Here is a 16615-nt window from a genome sequence, read left to right on the forward strand (position 1 = left end):
GAATGATTGAATCATGCAGTCATACAATAGCGGCGTAGTAAACTCACTCGTTCAGTAGATCAGGATCAGAAGAATCGTGCGCGCCGGGAAGCTTCCGCGTTCCACGGCCGACAACCGGAAGTGACGTTTGACGTCGGAGACTTCTGATCCTGATCTACTGAACGAGTGAGTTTACTACGCCGCTATTGTATGACTGCATGATTCAATCATTCACCATGGGGCATTCTTCTTTTCATGTGAGCATTCAGGGCATCCGCCGCTGACCTTTTGACTGCTCGCCTATTACGAAGAGGAATCTCCCCATATACCAGCATACAGGTTGTACGAACTTTCAAACGCCACCTAGTGGCCACTCGTGGAATTTCACCTATCCACTTTTTTTTCACCAATGTTTACACACATGTATGTGGCACATTTATAGTTTATTTGAAAACTATTCACATACTTGTGGTTGTGGGTATTCTGTCACGTTATCAGTTCACTTTATTTCTTGTATTTATTGGTTGATTTGAATATATCTTTGTTCGCACTTTTTATTTACAATTTATTTTAATTTTTTCATTTATGATATCGCACTATTTGTGGGTCACTCTACCATTATACCCCCTTTCACGTCACTAGGGGCACTATATATGGTTGCTTTTATTTTATAGGTAGCGCCATCACCAATCTTCACATTCTTTTTAACACTTGCACCTTACACTTAAGGTTTGATTGGGGCAGCTTACACCTCTAATTTTGTTATCACTTTCCCAAACATATAGTCTGTAGCGCTGGTCACATTCTCTTCATTACTATGCAGCAGGTGCTTCCTTGGGAACCAGTAACAGCAGGATGCTATCATAAATAGAAGCAATAGAAATGTTGCTTCTATATATGATTCTCGAATCCAGCCATACAAGTGGCTGAATGGGCAAAGGTTTGGCATTCGTTTGAATGACTGAACAGCCAAAGTTGAGTCCAAAGCTAGATTTGGATTGAAACATTGGCTCATTCCTACTGGCAGGTCATGAAATAGACAATTACAAATACAAATTACAGCAGTTCTCATATATGAATTTCAAGTTATTCCATTATCATTGAAGAGCTTGTGCAAAGGGGAGATTGTCTAGGTTGCATAAATGAAAAACCTGAAAGAGCGATGCCAACCTGTGACTACTTCCTATCAGTAACTGGACACCACCTAATAACACAGGTTTATAGTAAGGAGTTTAGATATGACTTTCAAAACAAAGGAAGGCACTCCTTGAGGGTGTGAGAAGCCTGAAGAATATGAGCAGAAATAGGTGTAGTAAGGCCCTGTCTCCTGGGTATATGTATGGAAATCTACAGAGATAGTTAGAACTCTCAACTTTTTCATATGGGAATGAGGGACACCTATTAGCAAAAGTAGGTAGGCATAGGACACCCCCTGCCTCACCCCCCTAAAGGAGAAATTGTACAAAAAAAAAGATTGGTTAAACCCACAAATGCTTTTTTTTACCACTACTATTCCCTTATATTGGCTTTTGGCAATTTAGAAATTGGATGGAAGGTTTGGGACTGCAAAAAACTTTTTGATTGAAAAATAGTGCATTTTATATACAACTATATAGATCAGACCAAAATTATAAAAAAATGAGGAGGAAAGAGGGACAGAGGGACTTTGTTCTGAATGAGGCACAGTACCTTCAAATCACAGGGTATCAGGACAATATCCCCCCGGACAATATCCCCCCCGGACAACATCCCCCCGGACAACATCCCCCTGGACAACATCCCCCTGGACATAATCCCCCCGGGACAACATCCCCCCGGATAATATCCCCCCCGGGACAACATCCCCCGGGCAATATCCCCCGGGACATAGGGGTAGGGTTAGAGGGTTAGGGTTAGAGGAGGGATATTGTCTAGGGGGATATTGTCCAGGGAGGATATTGTCCAGGGGGATGTTGTCCCGGGGGTTATTGTCCGGGGGGATGTTGTCCAGGGGGGGATATTGTCCGGGGGGATATTGTCCGTGGGGATATTGTCCTAGAATCAAATCACAGACAGTTGGGAGCTATGTGTTAAGTATATAGGATTGTGTAGATGGGTGTTATTGTTAAATGTTGCCTCTCGCATTTGAACACAGTGCTGCTTAACAAATGCGCTCAAACATACTCATCTTATCAGGACCTGCTGTGTCTATAGAAATGCAACAGAAATCAGAACAAGACAAATGCAGTCTCAGAACAGTCTTTACTCTACACTACTACTGACCTTTGTAGGCTTTAAAAGTCTTTATTAAGCTTTTACACTCTTTAATTATCTTATCTTCTGTTGTTCTCTTCCCCACTCCAAAATCTCGCAGTGTAGAAAGAGTAAATCTTCTCATTGTTTTCCAGTTTTTGCCATTAGAAAATGTAAGACCTAAAGAAAAAATAAAATATCAGAGAGATTCTATCAGTTTAAAGGGCAATTCCAGGCAACAAGTGAGCTGCTTAAAGCCCAACTGAAGCTTATTTTTTTATTAGTATAATGCAGTCAGGCTCAGGGTAGCCATGGGGGGGGGGGGGGGGCAGCCCATATACATAGGGAGCCCAGGCTGAATATATGGGGATGTCTCTGCTGAATATATGGGGATGTCTGAAAGGAAAAAAGCTAGTGCGCTATCTTAAACAAATTAAAACCAAAAAACACAAGAACAGATGCTTTGCAGTGAAAACTCAGAGGGAAAACACAGGAAAAACAAATGAAGTTAGATGCAAACATACATAACTAACCACCTTATGCTTCTGTAAATATTGCACTTCAATGCAAATAAATGTGACATATGTGATATATTGGGTAACCATACAGATGCCAAGGCAGTGAAACAATATCAAGTGGTAAAAAGAACTTTCACATTTCTATCACTGGAAAAAAGTCCCATATGAAAGCTGTGAATGATTAAAAATTAGTCCAAAATATGTGAACAAAACTGGAAAGGTGCCATTGGAAAACTCCACCGAGTGATGCATGCATCACCTGCATGCTCAAAAGTGGATTAGATGGCCGCTTACCAGACACCAGCGGTCAGAAGGCTTGTAGGAATGCTCCACTGAGCGGACTCAATCTGTGTCACCTTCCCAGTCAGTTAAAAACTCTCGGCCCGTAGATGAGAAGGAGAGAACAGGACTAATATTGCATTATCTTTCAAACAAAAATTTATCATTAAAGTATTTTTATGTAAGTGCAACTCTTTTCCAATCAATTTGTGTTTGAAAGATAATGCACTAATATATTAGTCCTCTTCTCTCCTACTCATCTACGGGCCAAGAGTTTTTACCTGATTTTCTTTTGGTGATTTGAATGTGGCAAAGTGAACAAACAAAAGAAAAATCTTTATCAAATGATTACAATGACTCTTTAAATCATCTTTGGCTTAACAAAAACAATATTATTTCGAATCGGTACTCTAATAACACATACAGTCATTACATAGTTACATAGTAGATGAGGTTGAATAAAGACAATAGTCCATCCAGTTCAACCTGTGTAGGTGTGTGTGGCTGTAATCATCTCACATAGCCCTGAATGTTCTGATCCTTGAGCTGTACGTCTAAGAGTCTTTTGAAAGCCACCATACTTCCCGCAGAAACCACCTCTTGTGGTAGAGAATTCCACAATCTTGTAGCCCTCACAGTAAAGAACCCCCCACGTTGCCTGAGGTTAAAACGCTTCTCCTCTAATCGCATTGTATGCCCTCGAGTCCTCTTGCAATCCCTTCGCTTGAACAGCTTTTTTTCTAAGCTGAGATCCCCATTGAGATATTTGTAAATTGCTATCATGTCCCCCCTCAGGCGTCTCTTCTCCAGGGAGAATAAATCAAGCGATTGCAGACGCTCTTCATAATAAGGTCCTCCAATCCCCTGATCAGTTTAGTTGCCCTTCTCTGGACTCTCTCCAGCTCCAACACATCCCTTTCTGATTTCAGAAATATATGTTTACAGTTCGAATTCGACTGGAATTCAATGTAAAATTAGATTCAAATTTCAATTAAAATTTCTGAAATTCTGAAAAATTTTGTTTCGGTATTTGGAGCATTCAGTAAATGTAGTTTATACTGCAATTTGGGTATTTGGATATATTAGAATCCCTGAATAACGAAACATTTGTCCGAGCAAACTCATTTTGTTAAAATGAAACTGTTTCACCTTTACATATACTTTTCTACACACTACCTACCTTTTAAAAGAACTTCAGGAGTAATGTATATAAAATGCAGTAGTCAGGAGTATGAAATGTAAAACACAGTGAGGGAGAATTTATCAAAATTGGAGCACACTGAGCATGAAGCAGCAATGCCTAGTAACCAAACAGCTTCTATCTTCAGCTTGTGTTCGGGCTCTTTCACACAGTATGTCCGTCGGACGGACTCCGTTTTTCTCAGCGGGAGATCGATCCGCTGATCCCCCGCTGAGCAGGAGGATGATAGCTGTTCTCCGCGCTGTGTGCGGAGACATAGCTGTCAGTTCCCCATACATCTCTATGGGGAAATCAGATGGGAACGGACGATCCCATCCGATCCGCAGGACGGATGGAAAATAGGGTTTCCATCCGTCCAGATTTGACAGATCAGATCGGATCGGATGTCAGCGGACAAACCCCCTCCCCAGTACAGACTACTCAGTAAAGTTGCACCCCATCCCTCCCCAGTACAGCCCTCTCAGTAGTAGAGACTAGGGATGATCGAACGGTTCGGGTCCACCATCGGTTCGGCCCGAACATTGGGTGTTCAAGGTTCGGCCGAATTTAGAACTTTTTGCCCAAAAAGTTTGGAATTCGGCAACCAGAACCGACCAAAATGCAATGCTTCAGGAAATGGGCTTTAAAAGCCCGTGATTGGACCAGAACCATTAGCAAAAGCCAATTGAGGGTGCAGGAGAATGCTAGGAATGTGATTGGAGTGACTAGGGGGTCCCTAGACCAATCATTAGTGAATACGCCCCCCAGTATATAAGATCGCCCCCGCCATATTCCTAGCATTGTTATACTGGACATGGAAGAGAGTGGAAGCAGTTCTGTTAATTTTACTTTAAAAGTGTCATTTAGCTATTTATTAGTGTGAGGAAAGGGATATCTAGTGTAGTTAGAGTGCTCCTTTACACTTAAGTTAGCTTCAAAAATTTAGTTTCTGTAGGGAAAGTGTTAAGTGTCAGGGGACCGTAATGTAGTGTAGGGTTAACTGGCAGTGACTGCTATGGCAGGGTGACAAAACCCTTCCATAGCAGGGTGACCACTATAGAGAAATGATCATTTCTCTGAATTGCTTCGGCACACCCATAGGGCTTCTCACCAGCCAAGCATTTTTTATGCTGCAGGGGCTGCCACAGCCAGTGCTTTTTTGAGTTTTTTATGGTAAAGTTTTTATGGTAATGCACTAGGTCGGTGCGCCCCTCTTTTTTCTTTTTTAGTGCTTTTTTGAGGACATGTTTGATGTCAGACATGACATCTGAACATGTGTATAGGGGGTATATATACACATATATGTCTGTATATATACCCCTAGACATATATAGGTGTGATAGTAGCAGAAATAAATGCTTGCGCTAATTAAATCATTTACAGTAATATATTTCTGCTACTATCACACCTATATATGGCTAGGTGTCTACATACATATAATTATGTGTGTATATATACCACTATACACAAGTTCAGATGTTTTGCCTGCCTCAAAAGAACCCAAAAAAATGCCAAAAAAACGCTAGCGTCAAAAAAAAAAATGCCCAGGTGTGTTTTTGCTGGCATTTTTTGGGGGGTTTTGGAGGCAGGCAAAACATCTGAACTTGTGTATAGTGGTGTATATACACACAGCCATATATTTATATACACACCTAGACATATATAGGTGTGATAGTAGCAGAAATATATGCTTGCGCTAATGAAATCATTTACAGTAATATATTTCTGCTACTATCACACCTATATATGTCTAGGTGTGTATATAAATATATGGATGTGTGTATATACACCACTATACACAAGTTCAGATGTTTTGCCTGCCTCAAAAGAACCCCAAAAAATGACAAAAAGAAGCGCTAGCGTCAAAAAAAATGCCCAGGTGTGTTTTTCAGTAAATTAATACCCGTGCTGTGATGAATAAATAATAATAGATGTTATATATTTTTATATGTATATATATCCTGAAGCTGCTGCTCACCAAGTAAAACACCAGGAAAAACTAAGAAACATATAGGCAGCGCTAGCAGGTAAAATCTATAAATAAGTGCTATATGATTAAAGATGGGTATGCTGTGATAAAAGGTTTTTCTAAAAATTAGGTATATATAAATACAGTAAATATAAATTCATAAATACATAAAGTGCGACAATAAATATGGTTAGGTGTATACAAAATCAGTGAATTCAAATTCATAAAGTGCGACAATAAATATGATCCAGTGTCCAAAATATAATCATAAATAAAGTGCAGAATGCATTAAAGGTGCAGTCCAAACTTATATTCTTCCAAAGTTATAGTGCCAAAAAAGGTGCTCAGAAATCCAAATAAAGTGCCCAAGTGCTCTTCAAAGAAAATCCCCCTATGGGGATGCACTCACCAGATTTGGGATGTAAATGAGCCTTAAACGTATGTATTATTTCGGTTGAAAAGTAAAAGCAGCCTCACGGATACTTAAGGTTTCCCTTGCCCGGATGGATGGATGGCTGCAATCCTTTCACTATTGGCTCCTTACTAGCTCCTCTCCACTCTCTCCCCAATGGTGTATTCAGAAGAAAGGAAAGAAGCCAGACATCGAGAAGCCCGTAATATATTTATTAATATAATTAAAAAAATGGTACTCACAAAGGTAATGAATTATTAGGCGTTAATCAGCATATACAGCAGAGTCCTTCACTTCCGTGTCCGCTGCCGGCGTGCGGTTCACGGTGGTTCTCAGGAAATGATGCTGTAGCGTACCGCTGCCCGGAAGTGCGTCGACGCGTTTCGCCCGCCTTGTGGGCGTTATCAAAGACAATGTCTTTGTTAACGCTCACAAGGCGGGCGAAACGCGTCGACGCACTTCCGGGCAGCTGTACGCTACAGCGTCATTTCCTGAGAACCACCGTGAACCGCACGCCGGCAGCGGACACGGAAGTGAAGGACTCTGCTGTATATGCTGACTAACGCTAGCGTCAAAAAAAATGCCCAGGTGTGTTTTTGCTGGCATTTTTTGGGGGTTTTTGGAGGCAGGCAAAACATCAGAACTTGTGCACAGTACCACTATACACAAGTTCAGATGTTTTTCCTGACTGCAAAGAACCCAAAAAAATGCCTGCTATTAACCCGGCAAGGTGTTACAGCAGCGAAGCCAACCTCCTGTGCTGAAAGTTTTCTAATACAAACAATCTTTTTTTTTATGGTTCTGGACATGCTACAGAGCTGAAACTTCACATGTACGCTTTTTAGACCCCCCAGATACGAAATCTCTTTTTATTTTTTTTTATTTTTCAATAATTGGCTTTTTTATCAAAAATGACAATTTTTAAGAACTTTTTTTTGTGTGATTTTGTGTCTGGGGGGTCTAAAAGGTGTACCTGTGAAGTTTCAGCTCTGTAGCATGTCCAGAACCAGAAAAAAAGATCATATAGGTGTTAAAGGAGGGTCCCACATCCCTGTTCTACTGAAAAATTATCTTTTTTTTTTCATGGTTCTGGACATGCTACAGAGCTGAAACTTCACATGCACAGCTTTTAGACCCCCCAGATACTAAATCCAAAGTCAAAATCAAAAAATCTCTCTCTTTTTATTTTTTTTTATTTTTTCAATAATTGGCTTTTTTTTATCAAAAATGACAATTTTTAAGAACTTTTTTTGTGTGATTAATAGTTAATGGGGCATGACCCAGAACCCTAGGCACTTTTTAGGGGCATTTATTGGGTTTTAGGGCTTAGAAATTGTGTTTTTTGATTACCGAAGTTCGGGTCCCATTGATTTCAATGGGGTTCTGAAATCCGGGCCGAACTTTCGGGAAGTTCGGATGTTCTGGCCGAACCGAACTTTTCAAAGTTCGATCATCCTTAGTAGAGACCCCTTTTTCCCAGTACAGACCCCTCAAAACAGATCCCCCTCCCCTGAACTCACCAAAGGACCAACAGGGGCTCAGAATAAAAGGAAGTCCTGCTCTCGGCTCTGTCATAAGGGCCAAGCAGGGGAGGAGACTTCCTCTCCAACTAAGCTCCCACTGTAACTGTAGCAGTCAGGTGGCCGCAGCACCCCCAGCAAGTGGGGACTGCACATTCCACTCTCTCCCAAGTATGTCACTGCTAGGATGTCCTATCATTGCATCAAAACTACGCTATGAAAAATGGGGGTCTTCTTGATCTGCAACCTTGCCAACTCATCCTAAAATCTGACCACATGATCAGTGTGTACTGTATGTGCTATAGTTCTCTGTATGTTCATCTGGTCATGAAATAGAATACCTAAAATAATGTATATCTACCATGTTTCTTGCCTATGTCAATAAAAACTGGAATATATGGTCTTCCAGAAAACTCCTCAGCATGGTTGACCAGCGCGTCTTTCACTGTTGCATAGCCGCACAGCACTACCATCTTCTGAGATCCTATCTGTAGGCTGTACACAGAGCCATATTTCTCAGCAAGCTGCAAAAAAATAAATAAATAAATAAAAGTAGTAAAATATAGATATAAATAGTAAAATATTTAAAGTCTAATGCAAGCAATTTTTTCACTGTATCATTAGTGAGCACCTAAGTAATAGGTGCCTATACTGCGTCAAAGTTATTGCAGCCAGCTAAGTAGTGAGTTGAGATCAGATGCTCCAGTGAAGGGGACATAACTCTGCATAGCAAAACTACAACATTGTCCTTCAAGTGAAACCTTTGAAGCAACTGACATTTTGACAACCCCTTAGAAAGGCCCTTTACTTCTAGTTGCCTGCTGCAGATATTGCCATCTACTTACTGATGTTTTGTGATGGTCTATGCAACCATTTTTTTTTTATCCCCTTTATACTGGTGAACAGGGAAGGACTCTTGATAACACCCAATTTTCTAATAGTGGACAATAAAAATGCCCCCACTAGTGGTCAGTGGAGAAGTGCTCCCCTACACCAGTGGACAATAACATTTTAAAGTGATTGTAAAGTCTTGTTTTTTTTTTTTAATAAAATAACAAATATATTAAAAACTTACCTGCTTTGTGCAGTGGGTTTTGCACAGGGCAGCCCCAATCCTCCTCTTCTCGGGTCCCTGGCTGAAGCTCCTGGCCCCTCCCTCCTGTTGAGTGCCGCCCAAAGCAAGAAGCTTGCTATGGGAGCACCCGAGCCAAGCTGCGGCTCCATGTAACTATTCAGACAGAGAGCTGCGGTTCTGCCCCGCCACCTCTCTCTCCTGATAGGCTAACTGAGTTTGATTGACAGCATCGGGAGTCAATGGCTCCACTGCTGTGTCTCGGCCAATCAGGAGGGAGAGTCCCAGACAGCCAAGGCACTCGTGCACATCTCTGGGTAGAGAGGGGGCTCAGGTAAGTATTAGGGGGACCGAGGGGAGCTGCTGCACACAGAAGACTTTTTATCTTAATGCATATAATGCATTAAGATAAAAAAAACCTTCTGCCTTTACAATCACTTGGGGGAAAGAGAGAAGTGGGAGGTCAGTGGGAAGCAAAAACATTCAACTCTAGGCAAAACTTTTTAGAGTAAGGTGTGTGTTTGGGGGGGGGGGGGATGGTTATAACCACTGTAAGGATTATTTTTGCATTCTTTGTCCCATTGGGGACATTTAACTTTCTGTCCCATAGCTAAACAGGAGATCTCTGCAAATTAGGGGAATCTCTTGGGGACCCCCAAGTCACCAGAACTAGTATCCCCATTGGAATATTTCCCTTCTTTTACTTTTCTGGGGACAACCCAAAACTTGAGATTTTGTTTTACTTTCACTTTTAATGATGACGATAAGACAAAAATAGAGGGTGAATCTCACTAATAGGGGCACAGGCAGCAATAAAAACTGACAGGTATTCTAATCCATCTCCCTTCTTCCAAAACTAAAAAAAAAAAAAACGGTTTACCTTCAGTTAACTTTAATATTAACGATTACTTCTTGAGAGCAAAGATAGTAGTAAACACTCTGTTGATCCCATCACAGCAATAAAATGTTAGCACAGGAACTACGTATATGGGTACCTATGGGCTGGAGAACAATCATCCAAGAGCAGACTTGTTGGCTGTGTCTTGACTCCCTGGGATGGATAGGAAGATAAGGAGAACATCCCAGAGCTCTGCCACTCAGCCCCTGCCATGGCTCAATAGGAAAAAGTTTCCAACAGTAGTCTGTGCCTCTGCCCACTCCAGCATATTTTATTACGTAATAATATTGTATTTTACATTAAAAAATGTATAGGTGAGGAGAAAACTATTTACATACACTTTAACCAAGCATTTAATTGTCCAAGATCTTACCTCATGAAATGTTATATAGGGTTTATTCATATTTATAATGTGCATATTTCCAATAATAGGCAAACATGGTGGTCCAGGAGGATAACTTGGATTATTATTTTTTTTCCGACCAAACAAAAAAATTGCCAGGAAAACACAGGTGACTACAGAGAGGACAGTTGTAACTGGATCAGTTAAATACATGTTTGCAGCAAAACCTGGAGAAAAATGAAAATTAGATATTCGAACTGAACAAAAATGAAGCCAAGTGGAGAAGAATCAGAGAACTTGGGGAAATTAGCTTTGTGTCAGTTTTATTATTAGACATGTTCCTTGACTCACCTGCTCAACAAACCACAAGTGACACACTGGTAAAAAAGTTAGAGGATGGCACAAATATTATATTTTCTCTTCACCACTGTCTGTGTCATCATGGACATGCTTTGGATAAAAACTCCTCCTGTAGCTTTGCGGTTGCCAATGTGTGATGTGAGTTTACTGATGGATCTCGAATGAAAGAGTTCTCTGTAGCTACCCAACATGTGGAGGAACCCTAGAGTTATTGGTCCCTTTAAGGCATGATTGCTGCAGCATGAGGTGATGAGCAGGGATGAGCTTCGAGTTCGAGTCGAAGCTAAGTTCAACTGGAACATCGGCCGTTCAATCGTTCGTCGAATGACAAACAAATTTGCTTCTTCGAGGGAAACTCAAGCACCCATAATGTACTGCGTGTGTGCGGTGCGTGCAGTACGTTATGTGATTGGCCAAAGCATGCACTCTGACCTCCATGCATTGGCCAATAAGATCATCTGTGCCATGATTGCACAAAAGGCAGGCTGCCTTTAGCCAATCATGGCTCAGGGGCTAAGTACATGCCCCACACTTTATAAAGGCTGCTTGCACAGCTGCAGCGTGTAGTGTGATTGTGTGGGCGAGATAGGAGATAGGAGGAACGTGTTGGAGGCAGGGAGAGAATAGTTATTTTGCAGTTTGTTAGACAGTGCAGTGAAACATTGCTAGCAGTGTGAGTATAGGGAGACAGAGGATTGTGTTTTTCAGGCAGGGAGAGCAAAATGATTTGCAGTTTTTCAGACAGTGCAGTGTAGTCTGATTAGGGACATTGCTAGCAGTTAGGCAGGGAGAGCGATTTGTGCTTTTTACAGGTTAGGAGATCAGATAGTGAAGTATATTCAGCAGAGCAGTATATACCATATACCATACATTGATCTCTATTTATATATAGGGCAATAGATTAGATATCAGGTCAAGGAGTATCTATCGGTCATTTGTGTATACCCTATATTGATCTGATCTCTATCTGTATATAGGGCTATTGATTTGATCATATCAGGTCATTGAATATCTATCGGTCACTTGCATTTACCCTATATTGATCTTATCTCTATCTATATATATAGGGCAATAGATTAGATATCAGGCCATTGAGTATCTATCGGTCACTTGCATATACCCTATACTGATCTGATCTCTATCTATATATAGGGCTATTGAGTAGATCATATCAGGTCATTGAGTATCTATCGGTCACTTGCGTATGCCCTATATTGATCTGATCTTTATCTATATATAGGGCTATTGATTAGATCATATCAGGTCATTAAGTATCCATCGGTCTCTTGCGTATAACCTATATTAATCTCTATCCACATCATGTCCGAAAGGCTGACAAGGAGAGGCAGACGCTCACAGGCCACGAAAAGAGGGCAAGCAGCCTCTGTGTCCACGGTGAAAAGTGGTGGTCACAGTCGACATGGTGCCCGTCCTTTATTTCCGTGTTATTCAGCCACAACATGTGGAAGAGTTAGTGGAGTGGATGAATAAGCCGTCCTCATCCTCCTCGTCCTCTTACACCCACACTCACAGTAGTTTGCCTTCCACCACAGATGCCAAAGCAGCCCGTTCCACAGGCTCCTTCTCCACAGTTACTCCTTCTGTCGCCACACCATCATGCACGGAGGAGTCACCTGAACTATTCAATCATAGTGTCAGTGACATGCTGCTGGAGGATGCGCAGCAATTTGAAAGCTGTGATGTTGATTCCCAGGTTGATGAAGGGAATAACATAAGCCTAGAGAGAGGGGGTGACAATGACGGACAAGAAAATAGCAGTCATGTTCCCACAGCTGCAGCATACTGCCAAGTTTTCTCCAGTGATAGGAAGGGAGGGGATGATGAGGTCACTGACTGTACTTGGGTTCCTGACAGGATAGATGATGAGGGGGAGGAGGAGGAGGAGGCACAACTCCAGTGAGGCAGGATGTGCTCCAGGGGCTGCCATAGAGGTAGCCAACCTATTGCCTCACAGCACAGAGCTCCACAGGTGAAGGGTGCTGCAAACTCCCCGCGGACTCCCAAAAGTTCATTAGTGTGGGCTTTTTCAGCACATGTGCAGTAGACCGCAGCATTGCTATTTGCAACATCTGTCTGGAGCGGATCAAGCATGGCCAGAACACCAGCCGCTTGGGCCCCACATGCTTGACAAGGCATATGACGACCTGCCGTGCAGTCCATTGGCAACAGCACCTGAAAGAGCCACAAGATCATGCCACAAGCATACTGCACCTTGGTCCTCATCTGGGATCTCTAACCCTACTATACCTCATGTCTTCTCAAATACCTTTATTGAGAGGGATGACGGTATAGCAATGAGTGCCACAGAGACTTGCACCCAATCTGATAGCAGTACACCACCACTTGATTTGAGCAGCAGGCAAATTTCACTACCCCAGTTGCTGAACCGTAGAAAGAAATACTGTCCCAGCCATCCACATGCTCTGCATGTTAATGCTAGCTTGGCAAAATTGCTAACATTATAGTTGCTGCCTTTTTATCTGGTAGACTTTGCTCCCTTTCGCAAATTTGTGGAATGTGCTGTACCACAGTGGCAGGTACCAAAAAGGCATTTCTTTTCATGTAAGGCCATTCTGGCTCTCTACCATCATGTGGAAGGTAGTGTTTTGGCCTAGTTGGACAGAACGGTCAGCAGGAAGGTGCACATTACTGCTGACTCTTGGTCCAGCAGGCATGGACAGGGATGCTACATTTCTTTCATGGCGCACTGGGTAACTCTGCTGGCAGCTGGGAAGGATGCAAGACAGGGTTCAGTGTTGCAGCTTGTTTTGCCACCATGCCTCCAAAAAGCTGGTGCTGGTTCTGCCACATGAGGCTACACCACCACCACCTCCTCCTCTTCCTCCTCTTCTTCTTCCTCCATGTCCTCTTCTGCTCAATTGTCCTCTGAAGCAGCAGTGCTCCCTAAGTGTTCAAGGGCCTATGCAAGAAGTCAGGCTAAAAGATTCCACAACGTGCTTCAGTTGGTCTGTCTAGGAGAGCAGGGGCAGGCTCAGAGATAGTTGACGTCACGATAGCTTGAGCCAGGAATGGTTGTATGTGACAATGGCACCAACCTTCTCTCCGTCCTCCATCAGGGACACTTGACATATGTTCCATGCTTGGCACATGTCCTGAATTTGGTGGTGCAGCGTTTTTTTGACCAGATACCTGGGCTTCCAAGATCTCTTGAGGAGGGCAGGAAAGTCTGTGGCCATTTCCGGCGTTCATACAATGCCAGTGCTTGCTTATCTGAGATTCAACGGGAATTCAACCTGCCCACCAACTGCCTCATTTGTGACATGCCCACCAGGTGGGACTCAACATTGGCAATGCTGCAGAGGGCCATCAATGAGTACCTGTGTGAGTATGGCACAAGGACAGGGTCAGGTGAGCTTGGCTTTTTTTCGCCACGCCAGTGGCTTTTGATAAAGGATGCATGCATCATCCTGTCACCATTTGAGGAGGCCACAAGGATGGTGAGCCGGGACGATGCATGCATCAGTGACACTATGCCTCTAGTTTACCTGCTGGAGCACACGTTTCATTGAATCATGGACAGGCCACTTGAGGTAGAACAGAGGCAGGAAGAGGAGGACTTCCTTTTCTCACAAGGCCCCCGTTATGCAGATATTATCCCTGCAGGGACACAAACACACAGGAGGAAGAGAAGGAGGAGGATTGCGGCAGCATGGATGTAGGAGATAGCATACATTAGTCTTCAAAGGATGGTTTGGATACCCCAGAAACCCCAGGAGTTGTACTTGGTTGGGGAGAGGTTGCTCCTGCTGACAATGTAATCCTTAGTGACCCAGAGGACTCAGAAGCTCATGCCTCCTCCAACTTACGTTGCATGTGCTCCCTGATTCTGCAAAGCCTGCGAAAGGACCCGAGGATTTGTGCTATCAAGGAGAGGGATAATTACTGGTTGGCAACAATTCTTGATCCACGTTACAAGGGTAAAGTTGCAAAGCTCATTCTGCCTTCGCAGAGGGAGCAGAGGATAAAACATCTTGAGGAGGCCTTAAAAAAAATTTGTATACCACCTTTCAAGACATTGGGAGGTTAATATTCTCTGGTCGTGTTTCTGAGGCATTGTTCAGCCAAAGGAGGAGCAGTGGAGAAGGCGGCCGGCTGACCGATGCCTTTAAAAACATTTCTTTAGTCCTCAGCAGCACCCAAGGCTGTTAGGTTTAAGCAATCATCAGCAGCATCTCCATCATACGGTGCATGATTATCTAGGCGCAAGAGCAGACTTTAAGACCTTTCCAGCTGAGCATCCACTGGGTTACTGGGTCTTGAGGATGGACCACTGGCCAGAACTTGCTCAATATGCAATGGAGCTACAGGCCTGTCCTGCTTCCAGCGTGCTTTCCGAATGGACATTCAGTGCTGCTGGAGGTTTTGTGATGGATAAAAGAGTGCGTCTGTCCACAGACTCTGTTGACCAGCTGACTTTTATCAAAATTAATCAGTCCTGGATCAACAACAGCTCTCAAGCCCCTGATGCTGATGTACAGTGACTGATTGAATTTGCTAGGGGTCTGCCATCCTTTGAAGATTGCTTATGCTGCCTATCCTATTCCTCAACCTTGATTCTGCTAGCTTCCAACAATGTTTTTGGTTTAGGTCACTACCAACCCCCAAGGCTTAATTTTTCTGCACTTGTATGACAGGTGCATACAATTTAAATTTTGTATGTAATTTTTAACAGCAGCCCCTGTCCCTGTGCCCAGCAAGAGTAACTGTGAGGGGTTACGGTGTTCAGGCACCACCAACACCAAAGGCCCAATTTTTGGAACCTGTATGACAAGTACAAGCGATTTCAAATTTGTATGGAATTCTTACCAGCAGGTCCCGTTCCTGTGCCCAGCAAGAGTAACTGTGATGGGTTGGTTACGGTGTTCAGGCACCAGCAACACCAAAGGCCCATTTTTTGGCACCAGTATGACAAGTACATGCGATTTCAAATTTGTATGGAATTCTCACCAGCATGTCCCGTTCCGGAAACCAGCAAGAGTAACTGTGGGGGGTTATGGTGTTCAGGCATCACCAACAACATAGGCACAAATTTTGGCACCAGTATGACAAGTACATGTGATTTCAAATTTGTATGGAATTCTTACTAGCAGGTCCCATTCCTGCGCCCAGCAAGAGTAACTGTGAGGGGTTTGTTACGGTATTCAGGCACCAGCAACAGCAAAGGCCCAATTTTTGGCACCTGTGTGACAAGAACATGCAATTTCAAATCTGAATGGAATTCTTACCTGCAGGTCCCATTCCTGCACCCAGCAAGAGTAACTGTGATGGGTTGGTTACGGTGTTCAGGCACCACCAACACCAAAGGCCCAATTTCAGTTTCAGTTCCTGCCAATACTAGCCTTCCAGGTCCCCATCACTCCAGCCCGTTTGCATAGCCGACCCCAACCTTGGCCAGGTCAGATGACAGCACAGCGCCCCCACTAGATCACTGATAAGAACACATACAACACTTGATCTTTGCCAATTTCAAATTGGTATGGAATTTTTAGCAGCAGGGCCCATTCCTGCACCCAGCAAGAGGAACTGCGAGGGGTTGCGGTGTTTAGGCTCCACCAACACCCAAGGCCCAATTTTTCTGCACCTCTATGACAACTGACAAGTACATGCGATTTCAAATTTGTATGGAATTCTTACCAGCATGTCCCGATCCTGTGCCCAGCAAGAGTACCTGTGAGGGGGTGACAGTGTTCAGGCACCACCAACATCAAAAGCCCAATATTTTTGCACCTGTATGACAAGTACATGCCATTTGAAATTTGTACGTACAGTATATTTGTATATGACATTTTTTCCTTTAGAAATGTCACTATT

General features: G+C 43.0%; 1 protein-coding gene across 1 annotated transcript in view; it reads right to left on the reverse strand.

Moving 5' to 3' along the window:
* Positions 1–16615, reverse strand: part of LOC309549047 (cytochrome P450 2K1-like) — a 50928-nt gene that overhangs the window by 32549 nt on the left and 1764 nt on the right. Inside the window, exons 2-4 of the mRNA XM_082249009.1 lie at positions 10433–10629; positions 8451–8613; positions 2242–2391 (exon numbers count right to left, since the gene is read on the reverse strand). Coding sequence (XP_082105135.1) covers positions 2242–2391; positions 8451–8613; positions 10433–10615 — 496 coding nt within the window. The 5' untranslated portion in view covers positions 10616–10629. The remainder of the gene's footprint in view (positions 1–2241; positions 2392–8450; positions 8614–10432; positions 10630–16615) is intronic.

This window comes from Pelophylax lessonae (genome assembly GCF_965119305.1).
Source record: "Pelophylax lessonae genome assembly, chromosome: 3".
NCBI classification, from domain to species: domain Eukaryota; kingdom Metazoa; phylum Chordata; class Amphibia; order Anura; family Ranidae; genus Pelophylax; species Pelophylax lessonae.